General features: G+C 35.1%; 2 protein-coding genes across 3 annotated transcripts; one reads left to right on the forward strand and one right to left on the reverse strand.

Moving 5' to 3' along the window:
• The first annotated feature begins 11,246 nt into the window (after nt 1-11,246).
• On the forward strand, nt 11,247-14,266 carry LOC133307054 (uncharacterized). The gene is made up of 4 exons (XM_061507476.1): nt 11,247-11,579; nt 12,438-12,581; nt 12,678-12,883; nt 13,825-14,266. Exons 1-4 carry the CDS (start codon nt 11,338-11,340, stop codon nt 13,983-13,985), a joined length of 753 nt encoding a protein of 250 aa, XP_061363460.1. The 5' UTR covers nt 11,247-11,337; the 3' UTR covers nt 13,986-14,266.
• Nucleotides 14,267-16,369: 2,103 nt separating this feature from the next.
• On the reverse strand, nt 16,370-20,671 carry LOC133307064 (uncharacterized). 2 transcript variants are annotated; one of them, XM_061507493.1, is made up of 6 exons: nt 20,581-20,651; nt 20,361-20,415; nt 20,137-20,208; nt 18,695-18,861; nt 18,362-18,473; nt 16,370-16,879 (listed from the first exon to the last, which is right to left on the reverse strand). In XM_061507493.1, exons 2-6 carry the CDS (start codon nt 20,388-20,390, stop codon nt 16,664-16,666), a joined length of 597 nt encoding a protein of 198 aa, XP_061363477.1. In that variant the 5' UTR covers nt 20,391-20,415; nt 20,581-20,651; the 3' UTR covers nt 16,370-16,663. The 2 variants fall into 2 exon arrangements, with proteins under 2 accessions (XP_061363477.1, XP_061363470.1); XM_061507486.1 differs by having other exon boundaries at nt 16,371-16,879; nt 20,361-20,418; nt 20,581-20,671.
• Nucleotides 20,672-24,410: the final 3,739 nt, after the last annotated feature.

Below are 24,410 nucleotides of genomic sequence, written 5' to 3' on the forward strand. Positions count from 1 at the left end.
GTTTGGACTTCCGCTGGAATAAGCTCCTTTGGGGAGTTTTGATCGGGTTTTGCCGTGGAGTCGTCTCTAAGAGTGGTACTAGGGAGATCCAAACGTGGGACTTCAATTGGATAGGTCTCCATGGGGAGTTCCAATCGAGTTTTGTCGTGGAGTCATCTCAACCATGGGAGAGGAACCAGGAAGGTTCCCAAGAGTTATAGTATGGGGTCCTCAAACGAATCCTTGTGTGGATGTTCTTGGATGTGAGCCCAGTGATTGATGTGATTTTGTATGTTATAATGTTCATATGATTATCATAGCATGCACATTGAGTGAGCCAGTGGGTGAAGTGACCCTCCAGAACCCTTGATTTACTGAGATATATATGCATATTTCACCCCATGTTGTGAGTCGTTGGGTGGAGTGACCCTCTAGGACTAGTGATTTACTAAGATTGTCAAATCTCACTCCGTATTTTGGAGATCCATATTTCAGGTACGACTAACCATGCGGGAGGAGCACCGGGCAAGAGGGCCACCTAGAGCAATGGATGGGACATATTGAGTGCATTATAAAATTTGGCATTTGGGGAGATTTTATATTGATGCATATAGTAGTATTCATTTTGTATGATTGACTTAGGGTTTGAACATTGATCTTGCATGATATTGCATTTACCATGCCTAGGGTTATTCATACTTTTGTGTCTAAATCATTTGATTATGTATTGTAATATTTGGCAAAGGTGACTATGGATATGTAATAGTTAAATTTGATAAGTTGATGTAATTATGATCATGTATATTACGGATATTGGAATTATTTATTGAAACTCTAATTATATAAATAAAAAATAAATATAACAAATAAATTGCCGTTCATTTAAAATTGAATATAAGATAATTAAAAAATGATTTAAAATTAATACTTTAAAAGTCTAATTAGATTAGTAAATAAAAATATATATTAACAACCCATTCCAAATAATTAGCTGTTCAAATGAGACTGAATATGCCAACAATTTATTTAGCCCAAATTGAAAACCATCCCTATGAAATTAACTTTGTTTCGGTAGAAAAATACTAAGCTTACATTCAAAATTGTTAATCTAGTGGTGACCTATGATGCTCGGACACAGACACGGAACACGACACGACACGCCGACACGTTAATTCTAAAAAATGTCATATTTCGACACGTTGGGACATGTTTTGATATTAAATAAAATTTGTAATATATATAATATAATTTATATTGAATACATATAAGAGTCCATAATAAGTCATATAACCAATCAAATATTTAAATTTCATAACATAAATATAAATATAAATAATTTTTCGTACTTTGTTAATTTTTCATGTCAAATTTCTTAACAGAAAAAAATTAATTTATAAATTATTTCTTTTATATTTAGTTAAGAAAATAAAATTAAGATTTAAAAAAAAAATGTGTCCGAGCGTTGACCGTGTGTCGAAAAAAGTTGACTGTGTGTAATGCATCAAGAAGTGGTAGAATTAAAAATTTGAATTGGATTTAAAATCTAAAAGAGTGCCGCCTAGGGTTTGTCTGCTAGGGTTTGCCCTTGCAGTCCGTGTTTTTTCCATGCAATCGACGTCGGAGCGTGATTTGGATCCTGATGAGATGGTTATTCTGCAGCAAAGTCAAGAGAAGATCAAAGGGGGGAGGCAATTCTCTTCAATGAGAAAAACAGCGATGAAAAGGACAATGAATGGATGAATGAAAAAAGAAGCTTTAAGGAGATCTTGATGCGTCATAACGGCGAATGGGAATCAGAGGACGATCAACATCAGAAGACGGGAGATAATATGATGGTGGAGAAAAATGACAGTAGCATTCCTGAGGTTCTTATGGAAGCACGTCAGGATGGGAGAATAAATTTCAAATTGTCGGCTAGTTTCAAGGAACGAGCATGGAAGCCTTGGAAGCAATCTCTCATAGTCAAAGTTCTGGGGAAGAAAGTTGTGGTGAATTTTATGAAGAAGAGGCTAGAGAATATATGGGCGAGGGAGGGCAGGATCTATGTAACAGATATTGAGAATGACTATTTTTTGGTGACGTTTGAGAACAAGAAGGATATGGAGTTTTCTCTTATGGCTGGACCGTGGATCATCTTTGATCACTATCTGGCCATTAGAAAATGGGAACCAGATTTTCAGGCTCATACAGCATCAATAAGTAGGGTTACTGCATGGATCAGATTGCCTGGGTTTCCTGCAGAATATGTTAACACTTCTTTGCTCCACAGTGTGGGCAATTGGATAGGTGAGTTTGTGCATTTGGACTCAGCAACTACAACGTTGGCAAGGGGAAAATTTGCTCAAATTAGTGTGGAGCTCGATCTGAAGCAACCATTGAAAAGCGAGTATTTTATTGAGGGGAGGTATAAAAAAATAGAATATGAGGGCCTTCATCTAATTTGTTTCTCTTGTGGTAGATATGGGCATAATGCAGAAACATGCTCTTCGGCAGTGCAAACAGTAGCTCAAAATACGGTGGGCAAGTCGGATATGCATGAGGAGGGAATCGATCAAATAAATAATCATGAAGGGGAGGAGAAAGACTCTCAGTTTAGGCCCTGGATGGTGGTTAATAGGAGCAGGAGAGGCAAAGTGCAAAGTGGTAAAGGAGGTAACGTGACTGGGGAGAGGCGGAAAGATGAGATTGCGAGTGACATTCAAATTCTAAAGCCTACTAAGTTGACGAAAAAATATATGGAAGAAGGGAATATGAGTCGCAAGGAAGATGGAAGTGGAGTGCAGTTTACTGTCGACATTCAAAATTCTTCTCGTTCGACTGATAATAAGAAGTCAATGGAGCCTAAGGAAAAAGTGGTGTTGGTAGAAACGGAAAAAGAATTCAAGCTCATTTTTGATGGGAGGGAGGTGGTTAGTCCCGAAGTGCAACGGCTGAAGGGCGAGAAGGGTGTGGATTCAAAGGGGTTGAACTCTCCGGGAAAGAATAGGGAAAGGGTTGTTAATCATGTTTTAGAGGAAGAGGTGCATGACGTGGTTGGTAGTAGCGCGAATTCTGATCAGGTTTTCTTTGATGGGAATAATCAGGAGCATAAAGTGCATGGGAGAGTGAAGAACGAGAAGGTTTCCACTAAAGAACCGAAACCTCCTGATCCTTTTTCAGCCATTAAAGGGGGAATAAGGAAAAAGGAGCAATCAAGGAACAGATCAGCTGTATCGATGAAGAGATTCATGTTGCAGGTGCATGATCAGCCTGCGAAAAACCCCAATCATTGTTAATGTTTGTGATCTTTTGGAATTGCAGAGGGGCGACGAAGCCTAATCTTGGGAGGACTCTTAAAAGTATAGTGGTGAAACATAAGGTGTGTATGGTGGTTCTTATAGAGACTAGGACCGACGGGAGTAAGTGTAAAAAACTTCTAAAGAAAATCAATTTTGATAAAATGATTATAGAAGAAGCGAATGGTTTCTCTAGTGGTATTTGGGTTCTTTGGGATTCTGTACGAGCTGAGGTTCAGGCTATTCAACAAACAAATCAGTACATTCACATGAAGGTGAGTTTGGTTGATAGTTTGAGTTTTCTTTGTACGGCTGTCTATGGTAGTCCTCATGAAGGTAATCGGCACCTAATGTGGGAGGACCTTATTCAGCTTAGTCCGTTAATTCATGAGCCGTGGATAATTGCTGGGGATTTCAATGACATTAAGGCTAGTAGTGAAAAAAAAGGTGGTTCAAGTCCTGACATTGCAAAGTGTCAGAGATTTCTTTCTTTCCTTGACCGTTGTCAAGTGGAGGATGTGGATTGTGTTGGTTCTAAGTATACGTGGCAAGGCCCAAAATGGAATCATTTGGAGCGGGTATTGAAGAAGCTGGATAGAGTTTGTGCAAATGTGAGTTGGAGAATTACTTTTGAATAGGCTGAAGTGAGAACTTTGCCTAGAATTTTATCTGATCATAACCCTTTGTTGATAACTATAAAGAAACAGCAGCAAGATTGGAGTAATAGGCCATTCCGTTTTCTGGCAACTTGGATGGACCATCCTGGTTTTGAGGGGCTTATGGAGGAAAGGTGGAATTCCCGTGTTGCAATCTGTGACATGTTAGCTAATCTCATCCCTCATTTACAAAAGTGGAATAAAGATGTGTTGGGGGATATCATTAAAAAAAAAAGAATATGTTATCACAACAAATTGCGAGTATTCAAGCACAAAGAGAAATAGCTGATAACCCTAGGCTCCAAGATTTGGAGGAGCGGGTTCAGAAAAATCTTAATATGACTTTGGAGCAGGAGGAGCTTATGTGGTATCAAAAATCAAGGCATCAGTGGATTGTTGACGGCGATAAAAATACAAAATTTTACCATCTCAAAACTGTTATTCGTCGGTGCAGTAATAAGATTTCTAGACTTCGGAATAGTTCAGAGCAGTGGATTGAAGATTCAGCGGAATTAAAGACCCATGTATGCAATTTTTATAAAGATCTTTTTTCGGAGGAGGTGGTTGATCGTCGTTGGCTTTCATCCGAGAGTATGTGGCCGAGGCTCACGCAAGCGGATCTGCAGGCGCTGATTATTCCTCCAAATGATTATGAGATTTGGCAAAACATGTTTGATATGGGTGCATTCAAAGCTCCTGGTAATGATGGTTATCCTGCTATCTTTTTTCAAAGGCAATAGGGTAAAGTTAAAACTCAGGTTTGTGAAGCGATTAAATTCATGTGGGCTCATCCTGAAGCAATTCGTGATATCAACTCAGCTTTATTAGTATTAATACCAAAAACTAAGAAGCCTGAGTACATTGCGCAATTCCGTCCGATTTCTCTTTGCCCAGTGATCTACAAGCTGTTAACCAAAATGATTGTTTCTCGGTTAAAGCATGTGTTGGATAAAATTATTTCTCCTGTCCAGGTTAGTTTTGTGCCAAATAGGCAGATTCAGGATAACATTACAATTGCGCAATAGCTTATTCATGCTATGAACAAAATGAAAGGCAGAAAAGCGTACATGGCAATCAAAATTGATTTGGTTAAAGCCTATGACAGAGTTAGTTGGTCTTTTATGCGTCGGGCTCTCGAGGAGATTCGGTTCCCAGAAGGGCTGATTAATATCATCATGCAGTGTCTGTCATCTTCTAGGATCAATGTTTTATGGAACGGTGGCAAGACTGCGGAGTTTGAAACTTCTAGAGGCTTGCGTCAAGGTGACCCACTATCTCCTTATCTTTTTGTTATGGCTTTAGAGAAACTTTCTCACATTATTTTCACGACCAATAGAGTAGGCTTGTGGAAGCCAATTAAGGCAGGGAGAGGTGGTCCAGAGATATCGCATCTTGCTTTTGCAGATGACTTGTTGATGTTTATGGAGGCAAAGGAAGATCAAATTCTCACCTTGTTAAAGTGTTTGAGTATGTTTGAGGAGATGTCTGGCCAAAAATTGAGTGTTGATAAAACTTGTATTTTTTTTCTCAAAGAATACTCCTGCTGAAACAGTGGATAAAATTGTTCAAATCAGTGGTTTTAAGCGGGTTAGGAATATGGGGAGATATCTTGGAGCTATAATGCAGCATGGCCGAGTTTCAAAGAATTTATATGCTAGTTTAGTGGATAAAGTGCAAGAAAGAATGAGTAACTGGCAGAAACAGTGTCTTTCTCAGGCAGGGCGTATATCTTTATCTCAATCTGTGTTGTCTGGAATTCCTTATTTTCAGATGCAAAGTTGCAAGCTCCCTAAAGCAGTTTGCAATCAAATTGAGAGAATCCAGAAGGATTTTATTTGGGGAGACCATGGTAATCACCGAAAACATCATCTTATTAGTTGGAATGTAATTACTGCTCAGAAGGGTGAGGGTGGTTTGGGAATCAAACGTCTTGATCTTATGAATGATGTGTTTTTGGCTAAAAAAATGTGGAGAATGTACTCGCAACCTCATTTCTTATGGGCGCAGGTACTTCTTGCTAAATATAAGAGGGGTAGCTGAAATCAGGCCATGTTTGAAGCTAGGAATGGCGATTCTAGTTTGTGGAAAAATATGTGTAGGTTGTGGCACACTATGGAAGGAAACTTGTTGTGGGAGTTGGGTAATGGAAAAGAGATTCGGTTTTGGTGTGATAAGTGGCTGCCGATGGATCGCACGCTAAGGGAGCTGGTTATTGATGAGGGTAGCGTGAGAAATGATAATCTGAGAGTGGTTGATGCAGTTACGCAAGCGGGGGATTGGGATATGGAGTGGATCCGGTCAATGCTTCCAAGTAATGTCTCTAATATGATTTATAGTTTTTTGCCTCCTCATGATGAAGATGGACCTGATAGGCTTATTTTGAGTTTCAATAATAGTCATCTAATCACGGTCAAAGAGATTTATAATCGTCTGTATGGTCATGCAAATCGTGGATGCTGAAGCTAGGGAGATGTGGAAGTGCCTCTGATCTTGGAACGGTCCTCAAAAGGTGAAAATCTTTGGATGGAAACTGTTGCACCATCGGCTGTTAACAAAAAGTAGGATTGCTAGTTGGAATGAGGGAGATAGCAGATGTCCGTGTTGTGGGGCCAATGACGAAACATTTTTGCATGCTTTAAGAGATTGTAACTGTGCTAATCGGATTTGGGACCAGTTTCTTTCTTCGCAGTTACCAGATGATTTTTTCAACCAGGATCTTTATCATTGGTTGTATAGTAACGTGGTGACCATCCCTAGCGGCGTGCAAAAAAAATGGAGAACGGCGTTTCTGGTAACCTGTTGGAGAAATATGCAAATTCATGATCAAAGTTCGCCTTCCTTGGAAATCAAGATTGGGATTATTTCTAAGTTGGTGAATGATATTGAGGTTAGTTATAGTAGGGCTGGTAGTCACATCAAGAATATTGCTTATAGTCGATTGAATATTTGCTGGCAGTTTCCTAGTGATGGCTTTGTTAAAATAAACACGGATGGAGCATCGCGTAGTAATCCGGGATTGGCTGCTTGCGGAGGGTTGATAAGGAATTCTCAAGGTAACTGGTTAACTGGTTTCTCATTTAGATTGGGGTTTTGCTCAGCTTACAAAGCAGAACTTTGGGGTATTCTTCATGGCCTTGAAGTGGCTTGGAATGCTGGCTACAGAAGGGTCATTCTTGAAAGTGATTCGCGTTCGGCAATCACTGGGCTCACCAAGCAGGGTGCAGCAGTTTGTGAGGAGCGGTTGCTTTCTCGTATACGAATGTGGATTGGTAAGGACTGGGATGTGAGGATTCAGCATAATTATAGGGAAGGGAATATGTGTGCTGATTGGTTGGCAAACTATTTGTTCAACTCAGCAGAGCAGGTGGATTAGATTTTCTTTGAAGAACCTCCTGATGGAATTTTGCTGTTGTTTTTGGCGGACCTAGCATCTGTTGGGAGAGAGCGTCTAGTTACTCTTCCTTGTTAGGTTGTTTTTTTTTTTGTTTGCTGGGGTTTAATCCCCTTATGTCTATAAAAAAAAAAGAGTTGACTGTGTGTCAAAAAAACGTGTCGGAGAGTTGACCGCGTGTCCCCAAATGTTGACCGCGTGTCGGACACGTGTCCGACACGCAAATTTTTTTTAAAACGCCATGTCCGTGCTTGTTAGGTGGTGACTTAATCAAATTATAGGATTTGACCTATTAAAAAAAAGTAATTTGATTATTGAGATTCGCAATTTCCAGAAAGGACAAAGAGACTCAAAACCAAAACCAATTTTTTTATATCCGTTAGAATTTAGGATACCGATTGATATTTATAAATTCTCAATAAGTCACCACTAGATTAAACCCCAACTCAGAATTTATAAAAATATCAATCGATATCCTAAATTCTAACGGATACAAAAAATTCAGTTTTGATTTTAAGGCTCTCTGCCCTTTTTGGGAGTTGAAAATCTCAATAATCAAATTAATTTCTTTTAGCAGGTCAAATCCTTTTTGGAACTTGCAGCCCATCTACAGCCAATCGGAAGACACATCGCCTGTCAAAGTCGGCATCAGATTCACTATATAAACAAAGGGTACAAACCCATGTATGATCATCTAATTAAGTAAGAATACCACATAAGCCTGACTTTGATACTGATTAGCGTCGGAGTGTCATTGCAGGTACCCCCAGTCAGGATCATCGCGCCAAAGGAGAATCATACCTATCATATTAACAACAACTATCAGCAGCCTAGAAAACAGACAACCCAACTCAAAGTCTTCTCACATTAACCGTGTGTGATTAGGCTCGGTACATATTGACCAGCCCATATTGTATTGGACTGATCAACTATCAATCAATTTCACTGTTAGATCGAGTATGTTGATCTAACAATATATTTATTTCCATCTTTGTATGGTTATGATTTTTCAAATTTAATGTTTTCACTCTAAATATAGAGAATTATAACCAGGGGTGAAAGTGGGCTGTGCTGGGCCAAGCTTTGCCCCGAAAAGCCCAAGCCTACGTCAAAAAATTTCAATTTGGCCTGGCCCAAGCCTAGTATGAGTCTAACTGTTAGCCTGGTTTGGCCCGTTTATAAAAAAATAAATGGCCTGGCTTGGCACGTTAGCCGGTTAATTTTTAACTTCCAAGCAGAACCATGAATCAACTTTACAAAGTACTCAAATTCAGTTGCTACACCAAAAATCATAATTTCAACGTCCAAATAGAATCATGAATCATAACAAAACTCATACAATATGCACTTAAGTCATTTTCGAAAGCAAAATGTTCAAACTAAATAACATATATTTCATCAGATCCAATAAACAAATCCATACTATGTAAATTAAAATAACTACATGAATCCAACAAACAAATCATGATGCTTGTAGTAAGTATAACTCTCCCAAAAATATTTTAATATATTCATATATACAATCTAACATGTTGAGATGTTGGTTCCTCATATATAAGAAATAAAATAAGATTTCTATTAAAATATAATCGAATATAATTAAGTTATAAATAATTGCAATTGATTAAATTTATATCTTTTGTTTTTTCTTCAAGACATACTTACTCTATTTTATTTTATTTAAAATAAATAGTACAATATAGGCTGGCCTGTGGGCTTATAGGCCCGGCCTTTTGAAAGTGGGCCTACGGCCTTTTTAATAAACAGGCTTTTTTAAGGCTCAAGTCCGGCCTATTATACAAAATATACTAGCTCAGATCTGGCCTGATGTAGTCCGAGCCGTAGGCCTCTGTAGGCCGGCCCGACCCAGTTTCACCCCTAATTATAACCATACAAAGATGAAAAAAGTATAATCGTTGGATTAACATAATCAATCTAACGGTGAAATTGATTGGTAGTAACATTATTTGATTGTTACAATATCATTTCCCAATAAATAATAATAACCCAATGTGTTAGTACAGGCTTATTAAAATAGGAAGAGAACTTATGTTTGGTTCCCATATCAAATGATATTGGAAAAAAAATGAAGAGTTTTGATGTGATTAAATCCCAATTCAGAATTAGTATTATAGTCGTTGAAGTAGCTTAATAACCCACAAAAAGGTGGGGAGAACCTAAGGTAATTCGGGTTAGTATATAAAAATAAAACATAATAATAATAATAATAATAATAATAATAATAATAGCGTAAAAGATCTCTTCAGTCAATGGAGAAAAATTATCTCTGGTGAACCCAAAACAATATCATTTTTTTGGCAGAAATCAAGGTGTTTTTGTAATTGTAATTTATTGCAGGGTTCTATTAGTCTTTATCATTTTAATTTTTTAATCTTACAACCCAAAACGACGTCGTTTTGAGCTTACTGGAGATAACTTTGTCTCGAGTAACGGAAGAAATACTTATTCCACAATAATAATAGAGGTAGGTTATACTCACTACCTTTTTTTTATTACTTCTAACTACCAAATCTTAATCGTTGATTTTCGTCAATCTAACGGTTATAATTTATTGGATCACACTTATTAATTAATTATTAATGTGCAATAAATTATAACTGTTAGATTGACGGAAATCATATGAATTTATAAGATTTTAAAAAATTATATGAATTTTTAACAAACATTCAAAATTACAAGAGTCGATAAAAAAATAACAAAGAAATGTAATGATATTAATAAAAAAAGTAAAATCTAATATAATTTTCTCAATCAGTAAAACATAATATAATTTTTAACAAACATTGAAAATTACTAAACAATAACTCTCCACATATCTAAAGCTATACTAATCCTTCACGCATAAGCATTTTTCGTTAAATTTTTTTATTTATTAAAATAATTTTAAATTTGCATATAGAACCTAAAGTTCATGATAAAATTTTGTTTGAAATTGTTTGCATTTGATCTTGGAAACATTGGGGGTTTTGGTCCATGTGATGAGAGTTTTCTAACAATATATCATATACATATTTTCATTTAGTATTTTAAGAAAATTTTGAATCTGAATTTCTGGGTTTTATTAAATAAAAGTTTAGAAAATTTCTCAAATTATTTTCAATTGATACGTTGAAACCTTAAATTGCTTTAGGGCTTTTGAAAAATAAGTTTTTAGTTATCTATTGACACAAACTTTTTTTGAAATCGTTTCCTACGTGAAGGAATTTCGTTCATGAATGTATTGATACTTTTTTTAAATTGATATTTTGTTTTTAATACAAAATCACATTTAAAAACAAAATATCATCTTTTTGTGCCAAGAAAAATCGCGACCTATGTTATCAAAAAAAAAAAAAAAAATCGCGACCTATAGCTTGAAAAATCATTTTTTAAACTTTCAAAACCTCTCAAAAATTTGCTGTCTTTGATATGAATTATATTAGACTCTTGTTGATTTATTGTTTCTGGTTGTTTTGTGATAAAAATCGCTAAAAAGTCTGCTATTTTTAAGCTTTGACGAAGCTCCCATGGCAGAACCAGATTTCGAGTGAGTCAATCCTCCAAAGGAAAAAGAAGACACTGCAATAGAGAAATATAAAAAAATCCTAAAGAATAGGATGGGATTGTAAGAGAAGTATCCTATTTATATTTTTCATTAAAAAGTCTCATAAAATTCACACCAATAGAAAATCCATTAAAACGTTATATTTTTTAATACCACAAGATTAATTTTTTTGTTTAAGATCCTGACTGAATACCAACATATTTGAATAAACTTTAAAATAAACTATTAAAAATCTTAATCAACTACCATGTGACTTTTTTTAATACTTTAAAACCTTAATTGAATATCAATAAATTTTTTTTTTCTAGAAAAATTCATTAAAATTCTTTAAAATCTCAATTCGCCAATTTACTTTTGTCTGTTTTTTTTCATTAATAAGGGTACTGAATTTCTCTCTCTAGAAGGAAGTGGAAGAGGAATCCTTGAATCAAATTCAGATTTGTAGAGAGAGAGAGAAAGAAGAAGAAAGCTATGGGAGATTATCACTTCGTGTACAAGGACTTAGAAGGAGCTTCAACTCAATGGGATGATATTCAAAGAAAGCTTGGAAATCTGCCTCCAAAGCCACCAGCTTTCAAGCCACCACCATTCACTCCCGCACCCGATCCTGATACCCTTCCCAAAGACAAAGCATGGCTCGATTCTAAAACCGAAGATGAACTCCAAGACCTTGAAGATGATCTCGATGACGATCGATTCCTAGAGGATTACAGGTTCTCATTTTTTTTTCTTTTTTCTTATTTCTTATAAATTTTGTTCTTTTTTGCCACTTTGAATAATGGGGTCTTTGATTAATTTGAAAGCTTGAAACTTCCCATGTTATTCTTTTGTGGGTCGTTTTTGTTTGCCCCGAAGATGATAGAAATTGAATAAAGTAACTTTTTTATTTTGTATGAAAAAAGTTGATTTCTGACTCTCATTGTTTTGATTGGGGTATCATTGAGTCATAATTGTCTGAGATTTATGTCATTTGTTCATTTTCTTTGTTCCTGAATACGGTTTGGTTGGAAATTATAGTGAATTAATATTTTAGGAAACGAATAAAGTACTTTTGATGAATTTATGGTGTTATGGTGAATAAATTTTAAGACTCTATTCAATCAAGCGGATCGTGATTAATCTCAGAATTGAGGACCGACGTTATCTATGGAGGAGAACACAGCGGATAATGATAAATCACTGTGCACAAGAAGGTTAATTGTGTGTGCAAAGTGGCAGTTAACCCTTTATTTATAGAAAGGGTTTAACTTTAATGGATAAAGACTAAAGTGTATTATCTCCTAGAGCTATATGGGTCCAGAATAGAGTCTATTTAGTATTTACCCTCCTGTTGTGTGGAATTTTTTGGCTAGTTCATTCTGAGTTTGCTTTAGGGGTTTGAGAAAGGAGTAAATGAGATTAGGATTAAGCAAAATTAGATATTTAGATATATTTTTTTTTTAATTGTTGTGAATGGAACTTCTGGCTAGTTCATTCTGGGTTTGGTTTAGGAGTGGGTAAAATCAGGTAGTTTTTATATAAAAAAAAAAAAAATTCTATCTGTTCTCATTTGAATTATTGTGCTATTATAGGAAGAAGAGGTTAGCTGAGATGCAGGAGGCGGCCAAAGTTTTGAGGTTTGGATCAGTGATTCCTATTTCGGGATCTGATTTCATTCGAGAGGTTTCGCAGGCTCCATCTGATGTTTGGGTGGTTGTCATCCTTTACAAAGAAGGGTATGTTTTACCAATTACTTTTATCATCTCAATTTTTGTTTAATTTTTTAGTGTTATGTTTCTTGTGCTGATGTCTATTGTGCTTTTGTTTGACAGGATTCCTGAATGTGGGCTCTTGATGCAAAGCATTGAAGAACTGGCTGCTAAATATCCTGCCACAAAATTTGTCAAGATAATATCTACTGATTGCATTCCCAATTACCCGGATCGAAATCTTCCTACTTTATTGGTGTACAACAATGGAGCAGTCAAAGGAAATTATGTGGGTATGCATAGTTTTGGACGAAGATGCACTCCTGAAGGTATTTATGTCTCAAGATGCCAGCCCCATTTTTTCTGTTTTCTTACTTTGATTATTAGTGCTTCTTGTTAACTTTCATTACCCTTTTTAATAGTATCAAAGTATATGCTAATTATGTCATAATACAATATTCTTAACATCTGCGTTTGTTGGATTCCTCAAAATTATCATTTATTTTAATGATTCCTTCATGGAATTAGAGGCCTAGCTTTCAGAGAAGTTTCTAACCAGAAGTTAATGCTTTTATGATGACATAGTATAACTGGTTGAAAGATGTTTCGATTGTGAATGTGATCCTAATGATAATATCTGTCTACTATAATTATTCAGATTTTTCTTGGTTTATACCATTCAACAATATTATTATACTCAATACAAAATTATACTCTGAAGGATTTTATTAGTTTTGCCATTACTAGCTTTCATGCCTTTTGACATCCTAGGCATGAATGGAAAAACATGTAACAATGTCTCTGCAGCCTTGCCAGTAAAACTTGTAACTGTTCAATGTCTGCCAGTAAAAGTTTACAATTTGTAAGATTAGAGGCAGCATTGACATTATTTTTTCTCTTATCTAGTTGAACGTTGGGTCCCTTGATTGCTGTTTTTCATCCCTCCTGGCACATCTTGTCTTACCTTTTTTTTTCTTACATAGTTATAATAAAAAAGGGCAAACCCTAGTGCACAAGGCTCCCCCCAACGAACTTACAAGGGTAGGGATGAGGATCGAATACACGCAACCTTACCTTTGTATTTTTGTAAAGAGGTTGCTTACCAAACTCGAACCCTTATGACATTCTGGTCATAAGGAGCAACTTTACCGTTGCTCTGAGGCTTGCCCTCCTTACGTAGTTATAATGCTTTTTCTGTATTTATTCCCTTGTTATATAATGACTCTACCTACATGTTACATTGAATTCTTTGAATGATCTGAAATGTCAGGTGTTGCATTAGTCCTGTGCCAATCAGATCCTGTACTTAATGATGGCCAGAGCAGAAATGAGCAATCAAGAGAAGCTGTCATTGAAGGAGTTCGCAAGAGGTTTATAGAGAAAGTTGTCGCTGATCATGAAGAAGATGAAGATGATTCCTCAAGCGATTAGCATTTTTCCTTGTCTTTTTTCTTTTTTTTTGGGGTACATGTCTTTGTCTTTATTTGGATGTTTCCATTTGAAAAAGTGAAGCAATACATCTATGGGATTTTGTTCCTTCCACGACTTTGGTTCTTTTTTCCCCCTCCCCAATATCTTTTAGTTTCTCTCTACTTTGTGGGATAAGGTTTGGTTTCTTGTAGTCTTTTCTAACTTAAAGTGTACAAGTCTGATGTGTGACTCCTCATTTTCTTGTCCATAGACAGTAAATTAATTCAAGTTTGCATTCTCGTTTCGGCTTTTATTTTTGTTAGGATTATAAATAAGGATCCACCAATTAAGTTTTTGATACTTGAGGACCTAACAACATCATAATGTAGTTATGTAGTTCAATTTTTTAACTGAATATTCACATTTTGACTTGGTGTTTATAATTATTCCTTGATGATTTTTAGGTGCATTAGTTATTGTATGATCTTCATGAAAAGTAAAGTTTTAGGAAAATCATGTCGTTTGCAAGTGGACGTGCCGATTGAGAATAGGGATTTGTTAAAAGGGATATGTTATTCTGTCTACTCTTATTTTGCCTACTCCTTTCAATATCGTTCGATTACAATCTCATCCAACGGTCGATATTTGCGATATAAAATAAATCTTTTTTTTCCCTTTCTTTCTCCTCACTTCTTCCCACATCCTTTCTCTCTCCTTCCCTTTCTCTCTTCCTTTGCGACCAAGACCGCAAATAACGATAAAATCCAACAAAAAAACACATTGAATTTTCAAAAAAGGATCTGGTGGCATCAAGGCCGCTACTGCACCCCCCCCCCCCCCCCCCCCCCCCCCAAAAAAAAAAATTCGAAGACTATTTTTTTTAATGAAGTTATGTCTCTTGGAACTATCATCGAGAAGTGAAGGTACTCTATTGCCAATGCCATTTGCAAAGAAATATTGAAGTTTTGTTTAAGTATCTTGCCATGGAGGTGATCTGCTATGATTCCGTTTAGGACATAATCAGAAACCAAGAGCAAACCCAAATTTATTTTCATCCCCCCCCCCCCAATTTTCACCCCCGTAATAAACAATTTGTTTCCGCCACTGGCCGCTAGTAAATCTTTAATATTTAATATTGTTTGTGGCAGAGCACAAACATATAAATTATTGCACAATCCAAATTCTTAAACTTTTGGAAAGACCATGACGATCAGAGTATTGATTTGTATATTATGGTAGATTATAAATATTAAAAAAGGGATAGGTTATTCTGCCTACTTCTCTTAACACCGTTAGATTACAATATCATCTAATGGTAGAGATTTGTGGAATAAAATAAATCTTTTCCCCCTTTCTTTCTCCTTATTATCTCCCATACTCTTTCTCTCTCCTCTCATTTCTCTCTATCGATTTGCATAATTTATATTAAATTTATATTTGAATCTAAATTCAATCAATGATTAATGGCCTGATAATTCTACTAGATGAATATAATTTTCAAAATTCCTTGAATCTGATATAATTAAATATGGCAGAAACCACAAAAATACAAAAAAAATAAATAAATCGAAAACCACGAAGCATCCCTTCCTTTGAATTAATCCACGATTACAGTAACGTTTCTATTTTGTTGTTGAAATTTAAAATCAAATCAACTTATCTCCTTATTCTTATCTTGTTTTCACCTTTAAGTGAGAAAAAGATCTATGTTCTCTCTATGTTACGCCCAACAAGAGGCATACCTGATTCTATAACACAGGGCATCGGTTTGTTTCTTCTTGACACCCCTTTTCAATTTTTTTATGTAAATGCTTATAACAATGACTGGATTGGATGAATTGAGAAAAAAGCTTGCATCGTTTTTTGATGCTGAAGCGCCATTAAAGAGAGAGAAAGGAGAGGAGAGAGAAAGAATGAGAGAGAGAGGGAGAGAGAGAGAGAGAGAGAGAGAGAGAGAGGGAGAGAGAGAGGGGAGTAAAAGAGTTGATTTTATATAATAAATCTCTACTATGGGATAAGATTGTAATCTAACGGTATTAAAAAGGATAGGCAAAGGTAGACAAAATAAGAGTATGCAAAATATTAATTTATATGTTTGTGATTTAACTAACATTTATCTTTCTCTCTCTTCTTAAGATTCTGATCTAACGGTGTTGGAGGGTGGTAGGCAAAGATAGGTAGAAAAAATGATAGGTAGAATAACTTATCCCATAAAAATTAGCCAAAGATTTAAGAGAGTAAAATTGAGACGTTTAAACCATTAAGATATTAATTCAAGGAAAACCATTTAACAACTAACAAAAAGAGAGCCAAACAAATAGCAATTTCTCATACTTGGCTGCACAGTGGCACTACATGACAGTGAATTTAGTAGTTACATATTAGGATGATTAATTCGATATTACTAATCTTCGAAGGATTAAATGAATGTCAAATATACTTTTGGACGAATAAAATCTAAATTTTTTAACTTGAACTTCAAGAATTAGCACTCTGTCAAAAAGATGCAAGAAAGCGCTATTCTGTGAATCAAACATGGTTTCTTAACTAAGCCCTCACCAACAGACTTGTAAAACAAAAAATTCGAACACAATTCAATATGGCATTATAAGATTTGCTAACAAAAGAGATACGGATGACTTTCCATTCAAATGATAAACCAACAGTCAACACCATCTCCCTTCAGCAAAATAAAGTCTTCATGCACACTCTTCCCGTGCTTCTCTCTTTTTGCCCTTTGGTCCATCAGTATTCTGTTGTTGCAGCTCAGCCTTCTTCTGTGCTCTAATCATGGCACGTCTTGCTCGTGGCCGTATTTCTCGTATGCTTCTAGGAGGCATCACATAAGGTTCTAGTGGCCGATCAGCAAAAGGGTGCTCACTGCCAGGAAAGATCCTTAATTTTCGATCCCTATCCTACATTCCATTTGCAATGATGCAAGAAAAAGCAACTTAGAACATCAGTCCTTCAATGGTATTTAAAGAACAACAAAATATCAGAAACAAGCTCTAACAAAATGAAAAAAAATAATAATTGAAAATCATGGCTACTGAGAAAACAATTGTGTAGCAAAAGATTGATGACCCTTCATCACTGGACAGTGTATGAGAATGACCTGATGATTTTTTTATATACATTTATGACACCATTACCCAATCCTCTTCCCTCTTTCACAATCCAAGTGCCAGTAAAATACTAAAGCAAGACTATTGGATTATGCAATAAATAGAAGCAACAACAAATCATGAAGTTTCTAGCAAGGGTTGGCACTTGGTACAACTAATAGATCTAACAACACCCGCCAAAAAGGTCATGAGTTCAATTCCTGTGCAATTTCATTAGTAGGTCATCTGTAATTACCATTGTAAATCATCACCAAGGCTTGTGGCATGCCCTAACCTTGAAATGGGGCAACCTCCCCTCCACTGAACTTTCTATTACCCAAAAGAAAAAAAATCATTAAGTTCATCCATTAGGAATTTTAGTTATGATATTGATATGCTTTTTCATCACACTCCTTAAGGTTTATTGATGAAAGTTATGGTGGTGAAGTTTTCTAGCAAAATAAAACCACTTGCTCCTCTTTGATTGAGATGGAATGGTAAGAGTGGGGTTTGAGTTGCCAAATTTACTGTGGCTAACAGCAGAAAGTTCAACAGAGTTTATAAAAGATTGCCTTTTTAGTATCCATAATAAAAACAAGTCAAGAGACTTACTCCAGTAACACAGGATGAATAGTTCTTATCCCATACTCTAAATAACTACTCTCTAAAGTTGTAAAAAGTAGTGATTCTTCCAGGAGATAAAGATTGTTGCTAAACATGGTTGTGATTTTGTTAAAGGATACAATGCCATAATACTCGGTCATCATTCTTTTCTTTTGTTCTTGAGGGTCAGTTGCACTTTGGCTCCAAATGATTATGGGTCAGTTTGTGTTAGATTCTGAAAGAATTGGTGCTGAAAGAATAGATTTTAAAATTTTGAATTTTTATGGGTTTTGTTTATAATTATTTTGGAAGTATAAATGTAGACATAGTTTTGAAAATCATGGGTCTCACTTGTTAAAGTAAATTTATAACATTCCTTGTAGGGCTCTTTCTAGAAACCATTGGGTCCTAACTCAAAATCAATTTTGTTCACCACAAAAGCTACCCACGAGTCACTTCCATTAGATTTGTTTCCTACAGTAGGAATCAATTCTGGAAATCTTAACCAAACATCCTTAAAATATCATTGCAGACTGTTTGATGGTTTTTCTTTTTTGTCTCAAACGGGATTCTTCTCTTGCAATATCCAAACCAAGCATGAGCAGAACTCTCTTAAGTCTGGATACTAGTAATAAAGTTCCATACTCAATAGTTCGAAATTTCCAAAATATTGGTCTGCATAACACTTACATCACGTAGTTTGTTTCTAGGCAGCATGCGCAGAACAGCTTTGCGAATGACTTCTGTAGGGTCTTTGGCCATCTGATCCTTTAGAGTCCTTTCCTTCAAGTGGCCCACATACCTAAATGCCAATACTTTATGTCAAAAATAGTCTGAATAATGCCAAAAGATTATGTGGCATAAGAAACCAAATAAAAAATGACAATGATAATATTGATGTCAGAATTTCTTAAAAGATAAGCATATAAATCACAATAAAACCATTTGATTTAGAAGAAGCCCAAAATTATTAAATAATATTTCATCAGTTCTAACTAAAAGTACCAAAAGATAAGTACTTGCCCAGTATGCCAGTAGTAGACCTTGTCCGTAAGTTTTCTCCCAGTCACACAAACATCTTTTGCATTAAGCACAATGCACATATCTCCATCATCACGATTAGGAGCATAAGTTGGCTTATCTTTTCCTTGAACCACAGTAGCTATTTGAGATGCTATCCTCCCAAGAATCTAAACAAATTGGAACATAAGTATTAGCAAAATGATCTCACGACTTCAAATAAGTAAATTACTCAGTAGTTGATTACACTACAAATGCTTATCAAAAGTGCATATTATGTCAGAAGCTCAGAAAACCTTCTTTATGATCTCAATTAGCACTTGCTTATAACTAATTCACCCAATAATTCATCTCAAAATGCTCCATTAATACAGTGTCATATCTGTTCTGGGATGAGTTCCAGATTATAATCGGCCTAAGAAGCGGGTGAAAAAGGGCTAGCCAAAGCTAGAAGTCGCCCTTGCTTGAAGGCAGAACCCACATCAGGAATAGTGTCAGAGAAAAGCTAGCATGCACATAAAAGGCTGGATTTCTCGCTCTGGATCGCCCCACCATTGCTCAACTGTCACCCAAGCCCTATAAAAGCCTGGAACAGTTTCAGAGGAAAGCTAGATTGCACATCAAGCATTTGCTAATTACTAGAATCCAGAGCTTATGCTATCTCCCAAATGTTAATACACACACCCCGCCCTCCCCGCGATTTTTACCATCAGACTATTGGCTGGAGATATTGAGCTTCCCCTTGCTAGTCGTCTATCCTGATTGCTCCGTAGATTAAAACACTAGCTCCTTTACCGGACACTTCTTGTTCAACACTTTGAGAAATATCTATATCTTCTGAGAGAAGTAATTACACATGATAATTTAGACAAAAGAATATGATCCCTTTTGAGATAGCTTTATAACTAGATATCGCAAAAGATCTATATTCATTCTGAATGTTTATCAAATCAAACCTCCACAAAAATGGGTTGTCTTATTTTGTTGATGACTCTTCACAGGATTCCATTCTCAATCCTAGTCATAATTGACATGCAAGCCAATAAGTTGAATGGTTGCAAACCATTTCTTTAACCTAATATTTTATTCCTTTTTTAATTCTTTCTTTTAGAGATAAGTTATACTTACAGTCTCTTTTTCCTTATAACCTCTTATAACCACTTTGTTATCATTGGATCAGAACCAAATCAATGGTTACAAAATAACATCAAGTGAGAACCGTTGATATGATTTTGATTCAACGATAACAAAAATGGTTATAAGAGTTTTGTAAGAAGAAAAAAAAAAGTTGTAAATATAACCTTCTTCTCACGTTATCAAATAGCTACCAAGAACAAAGTGAACATACTACACCCGTTTTAAGTTCAACAAGAGCTTACACTTCAATCATAGACATTAGGAAAAACCTTCTCTAACTTGACATTAGGCAAAAACTGCATACTCACCTGGCCCTTGGCATCGAAAACCCGCCATCGGAGACCGTCGAGACTGATGCGTCTAAGTCCAGCCGCGGCTTTCTGAGAAGATAATAAAAACAATCTTGAAAATTGAATTCGAAAAATTGATTCAGTTTCAGCCTATAAAACACTGATTTAACTAACCATAGGGGAGGTTCCATTTTCACAAACACTTGGCATGCATAATTACACGGGCTTTGAAAACCAATTACCTTCATGTTGAAAGCTGTTACCATCTTCATTTTTGCCTCAGTTTATTCGCTCGAACTTCTTCACAATTCACAGAAAAAAGAAGAAGAAGCATATACTAAGCATCAGAGTTACTAACAGGAAATAAGAATAGCATAGATTATGATTTTTTCCTTTTTTTTATTTTTGCGGAAGAAAAGAAGAAGAAGAAAAAAGATGGAAGAGCTGAATTGAGAGGAAAACCCGAAACGGCGACGTGTTGGTGAGCGGTGCCGGAAGTGTTGTGGGGGGGAGAGAGAAGAGTGCGAGCGGCGGGGACAAGAAAGAAGAAAAGAAAACAAGGGGAAAGACAAAAACGCTGCGTTTTTTTTTTCTTCTTATTTTTAATTAATAAAAAAAATTAAAATAAAAAATAACAGGATTGAATAAGCCGAGTGAAGTCTTTCAGAATTTCCACTCTTAAGTTCTGAATTAAAAATCTATATTAATATCAACTGATAAATATTAATTATAAATTGTAAACTAAATAATAATATCTCCTGTAGTTTTAAACTTATCACTTAAATCCATTGTGCTTAAATAATTTATCATTTAACCACATGTGGTTTCAAAGTTTTACTTAGACCCCTTGTGATTACAAATATTTTCACTTAGACTCTTTGTGGTTACAAAAATAAAAAATTTAAAATAAATTTTTCAATTTCTTTTAGAACACCTCTTTTTTATTTTATATACTCACCCAGTGCATTTAAGGTTTAAAAAATAAAAAATTCACTTATTCTTATCGAGAAAAAAAATTCAAATTAAATATTATTTTATATTATCTATTTTTACCTGATATCGTTATAAATTATCTAAAGAAAGTACATTTCTTATTTTGAAAAGGCAAATTTAATTTATCTTAAATAATTTTTTTAATTTCAAATATATTTTAAAATAAATAAAAAAAATTAAGATAATTTATAAATTAATTTCAGAATAAATAACTTGAAATATTTTTTAAGAATATAAAATAAAAAAGGGAGAAAATTTATTTTAAATTTTTATTTTTAAATTTTTATTTTTTTTAAGTCACAAGATGTCTAAGTGAAAATTTTTGTAACCACAATGGTCTAAGTGAAAATTTGAAACCACATGGAGTCAAATGATAATTTATTTCAGCATAATGAATCTAAGTGATAAGTATAAAATCACATGGGGTCAAATGATAATTTATAAAATCAGAATAGGTGAAAATGAAGTTTTTTTTTTTTTTTTTTTTTTATAAAAAAAAAAAGTGTTGTAATACAACTTGCAAACTTATTATCGATCCATTAGTTGTGAATAGTTGTGCAAGACATATATACAACTACCACATTGCGCAGCTAAGTAAGTTAGTTATCCTTCATGTGCAACTATTTGTGCATCCCCTCATGAGCAATTTATCAGGATGGCACGATCGTGGCCATCCAAGGCCCTTAAATCTAATCAGCGTTTTCAGGGTAAAGTGGTCGAGGTGCAAACAATGATACAAATTTGTCATTGTTGCCAATATAGAATTTACTATTGAGGTCTAGCTATCAAATTAGTAATTACAAATCCTCAACATAGATAATGTGATGCCGAAAGCGCATAGAAAAGTGGCTAAACAGAAAGTTGGGATTTCACAAGAGAGTAACCTTCTGGTTCTCAATTATACTTATCAAAATAAAAAAATTCAACTCCTAGAATAAGGGTCATAAGTACCCTTTTATAGACTAATTACAAATTGATTAAAATTCAAAATCTAAAATTCTAAAAATAAGGAAAATTCCTAAATTAAACATAACGACAACTAACCTCTAAAAATAAATAAATAATTACAATTAAATCATTCAAAATACTTCCCAAATTTTATATCTCAAATCATGTCAAATGTGTTGCTTTCCTTTTCTTGTCAAACAAATCACAATCATATCTGATGCTTCATTTAGACTTGGGTTTGATTGTAATTTATTATATTTCAAATTACTGTTTCTTTTAACAATTTGGCCATATTTATTGGACCACAATTCTGGTTGACTCTGGGCTTCCTGAATCAATAGCTGAGCCATGTGCAATGGGCCAACTGTAAGTTCATCATTCTCTCCCACTTGAAAAAGATTCGTCCTCGAATCTTGTTTATCTCCACTTATTTGAATTTCTTTAGACAAAAATTCAAATGATAAATCTTCCTCTATTAGATCTTCATAATCTAATTCACCATCAGATTTATTATAGACTGAATTATCATCATAAATTGAATCTTCATCATAAGATGGTGTAACGCCCGGCCACTTCAAGAATTAACAACTCCACACCACAATTTGGCATGGACCTACCTATCCAATAGGGCTAATCTAGTTCCATAGCTTGCTCCAATGAGTGGTCACTCAACTTTGGTCCATTTGCCTCAATCCTAGCAACACAAGGATATAATCAATACTAACAATCCAAGTCACACTACTTGAAATGCAAGAATTTACACTACATGGGCCTAATTTTCGAAATTTGGTGAAGATAAGTAAAATGATCATCCAAATACACTCTCACCATTAAAATCATCATCTAAATATTTTTTCCAACTTGGCCTAAGCCTCAATCATACTCTAACCACCTCATTCAAAGACCCATTTCTATAGAAAACCTAAAAATTACTCTTCAACAAAACTCAAATGAAACTAGGATTTATTAACACTAACTCACCTAGAATCATCCAAGGAAGAGATTCCAAGCATCACTTCAAGCAATGGACTCCTCCAAGACACCCAATCAACAATGGGTCGAAATTTTGGAGGATGAAATCTCTCTCCACAAAGCCTCCCACACAGAACCAAGCTTGGATTAGGAAAGAGGGGAAGATTTGGAGTGGTTTAGGCATTGGAATAAGTTGATTTGGACACCAAACGAGGAAGCTAGGTTCTTTGGGTCATCAATGGAGTCTTCTCCCTTCTCTTTTCTTGTTTCTGCTCGACGGGCAAGGGGGGAATGAAATGGGTTTTCATTGCTTTAAGTCACTTAACATAGGTTAAGTGAAGTCAATCGGGTATTAGCTCATCTATCTTTTTAACTCCATTCACCGCCAAACTTTTTCCAAAGGTCTGGAATATTTTTCTGAAAATAATTTCACTTTCATTTTTATATTTTGGGTATTTTTGCCTACACCCATTTATACCCTATAATTGTGAATTAAAAGTCGTGGCACCATAAGTGACAAGTTTGTAAAATGGGGATATTATAAACTACAATTAACGAAAATGCAACAGTGGTTTACGGAAACAGTGAAAATATAATGAGTTATGAGACCAGATCCCCGAAATTATCAAGTTTGTGAAGGATTGGGTAACGATGGATACCACAAAAAACGAGGTTATGCCTGTGGCGAAGGTAAAATTTTAAAGATGCGCACCTAAGGAGGCTAGTAAAGAGTGGAAAGATGAGATTCTCCGATTACACCCCGTGTTACGGGATCGTTAGGATGTTAATTTTGCGGACAAAATTCTAAAAGGTGGGGCAATTCTAAATTATGTATTAAAATATTAAATGAGTAATTAAGTGAAGGATTAGTGAAAATCCTAAAGATTAGGCCAAAATACAAAGAAAGGGCAAAACGGTAATTAGCTAACACGCAACCCTAGGAAGATAAAAATTGAGTAGAAGGTCTCAGATGGAAAAAATAACCCTGGAAATGGATTTAGAACGAAAAATTGAGTGGATAGACAAGTTTCAGAAAATTCAGTGAATAGTGTTTTACCGGGTCAAAATACTGTAGTACGATTGCACCATAAAATGTGCTGATTAAGTTTTGAGCTCTACGTTTGAAAATAAGTTATAAATGATTCATAGAACTAGGAAATATAATTTCTGATGAAAATTGATGGAAATAAGTTAGTTTGGGGAAGCGTGCCAACGACGCGCGCAACAGCTTAAAACAGTGTTTTCTCCGAACGACCGGAAAACTCCGGATTCATCTGATCAAGTATAATTAAAGGATAATGGTTAATGTTAAAAATTAGAGTTTCTAAATAGGCTTTGAATTTACGGACGTTTAGTGAAAATCCGGGTTAGTTTTAAAT

This window comes from Gastrolobium bilobum, unplaced genomic scaffold (assembly GCF_033153095.1).
Source record: "Gastrolobium bilobum isolate Gb01-03AN ecotype WA unplaced genomic scaffold, APGP_CSIRO_Gbil_v1 utg5452, whole genome shotgun sequence".
In the NCBI taxonomy this organism is placed as follows: Eukaryota; Viridiplantae; Streptophyta; class Magnoliopsida; order Fabales; family Fabaceae; genus Gastrolobium; species Gastrolobium bilobum.

Bases quoted from the DNA above. Each gene is read 5' to 3' on its own strand.
- LOC133307064 (XM_061507493.1), bottom strand. From the start codon at position 20,390: ATGAAGATGGTAACAGCTTTCAACATGAAG. The intron at 18,862-20,136 runs GTGAGTATGCAG...CAATTTGTTTAG, and splicing joins TTTTCGATGCCAAGGGCCAG to ATTCTTGGGAGGATAGCATC. The intron at 18,474-18,694 runs GCAAGTACTTAT...ATTGGCATTTAG, and splicing joins GTCTACTACTGGCATACTGG to GTATGTGGGCCACTTGAAGG.
- LOC133307054 (XM_061507476.1), top strand. From the start codon at position 11,338: ATGGGAGATTATCACTTCGTGTACAAGGACTTAGAAGGAGCTTCAACT. The intron at 11,580-12,437 runs GTTCTCATTTTT...GTGCTATTATAG, and splicing joins CGATTCCTAGAGGATTACAG to GAAGAAGAGGTTAGCTGAGA. The intron at 12,884-13,824 runs GTATTTATGTCT...CTGAAATGTCAG, and splicing joins ACGAAGATGCACTCCTGAAG to GTGTTGCATTAGTCCTGTGC.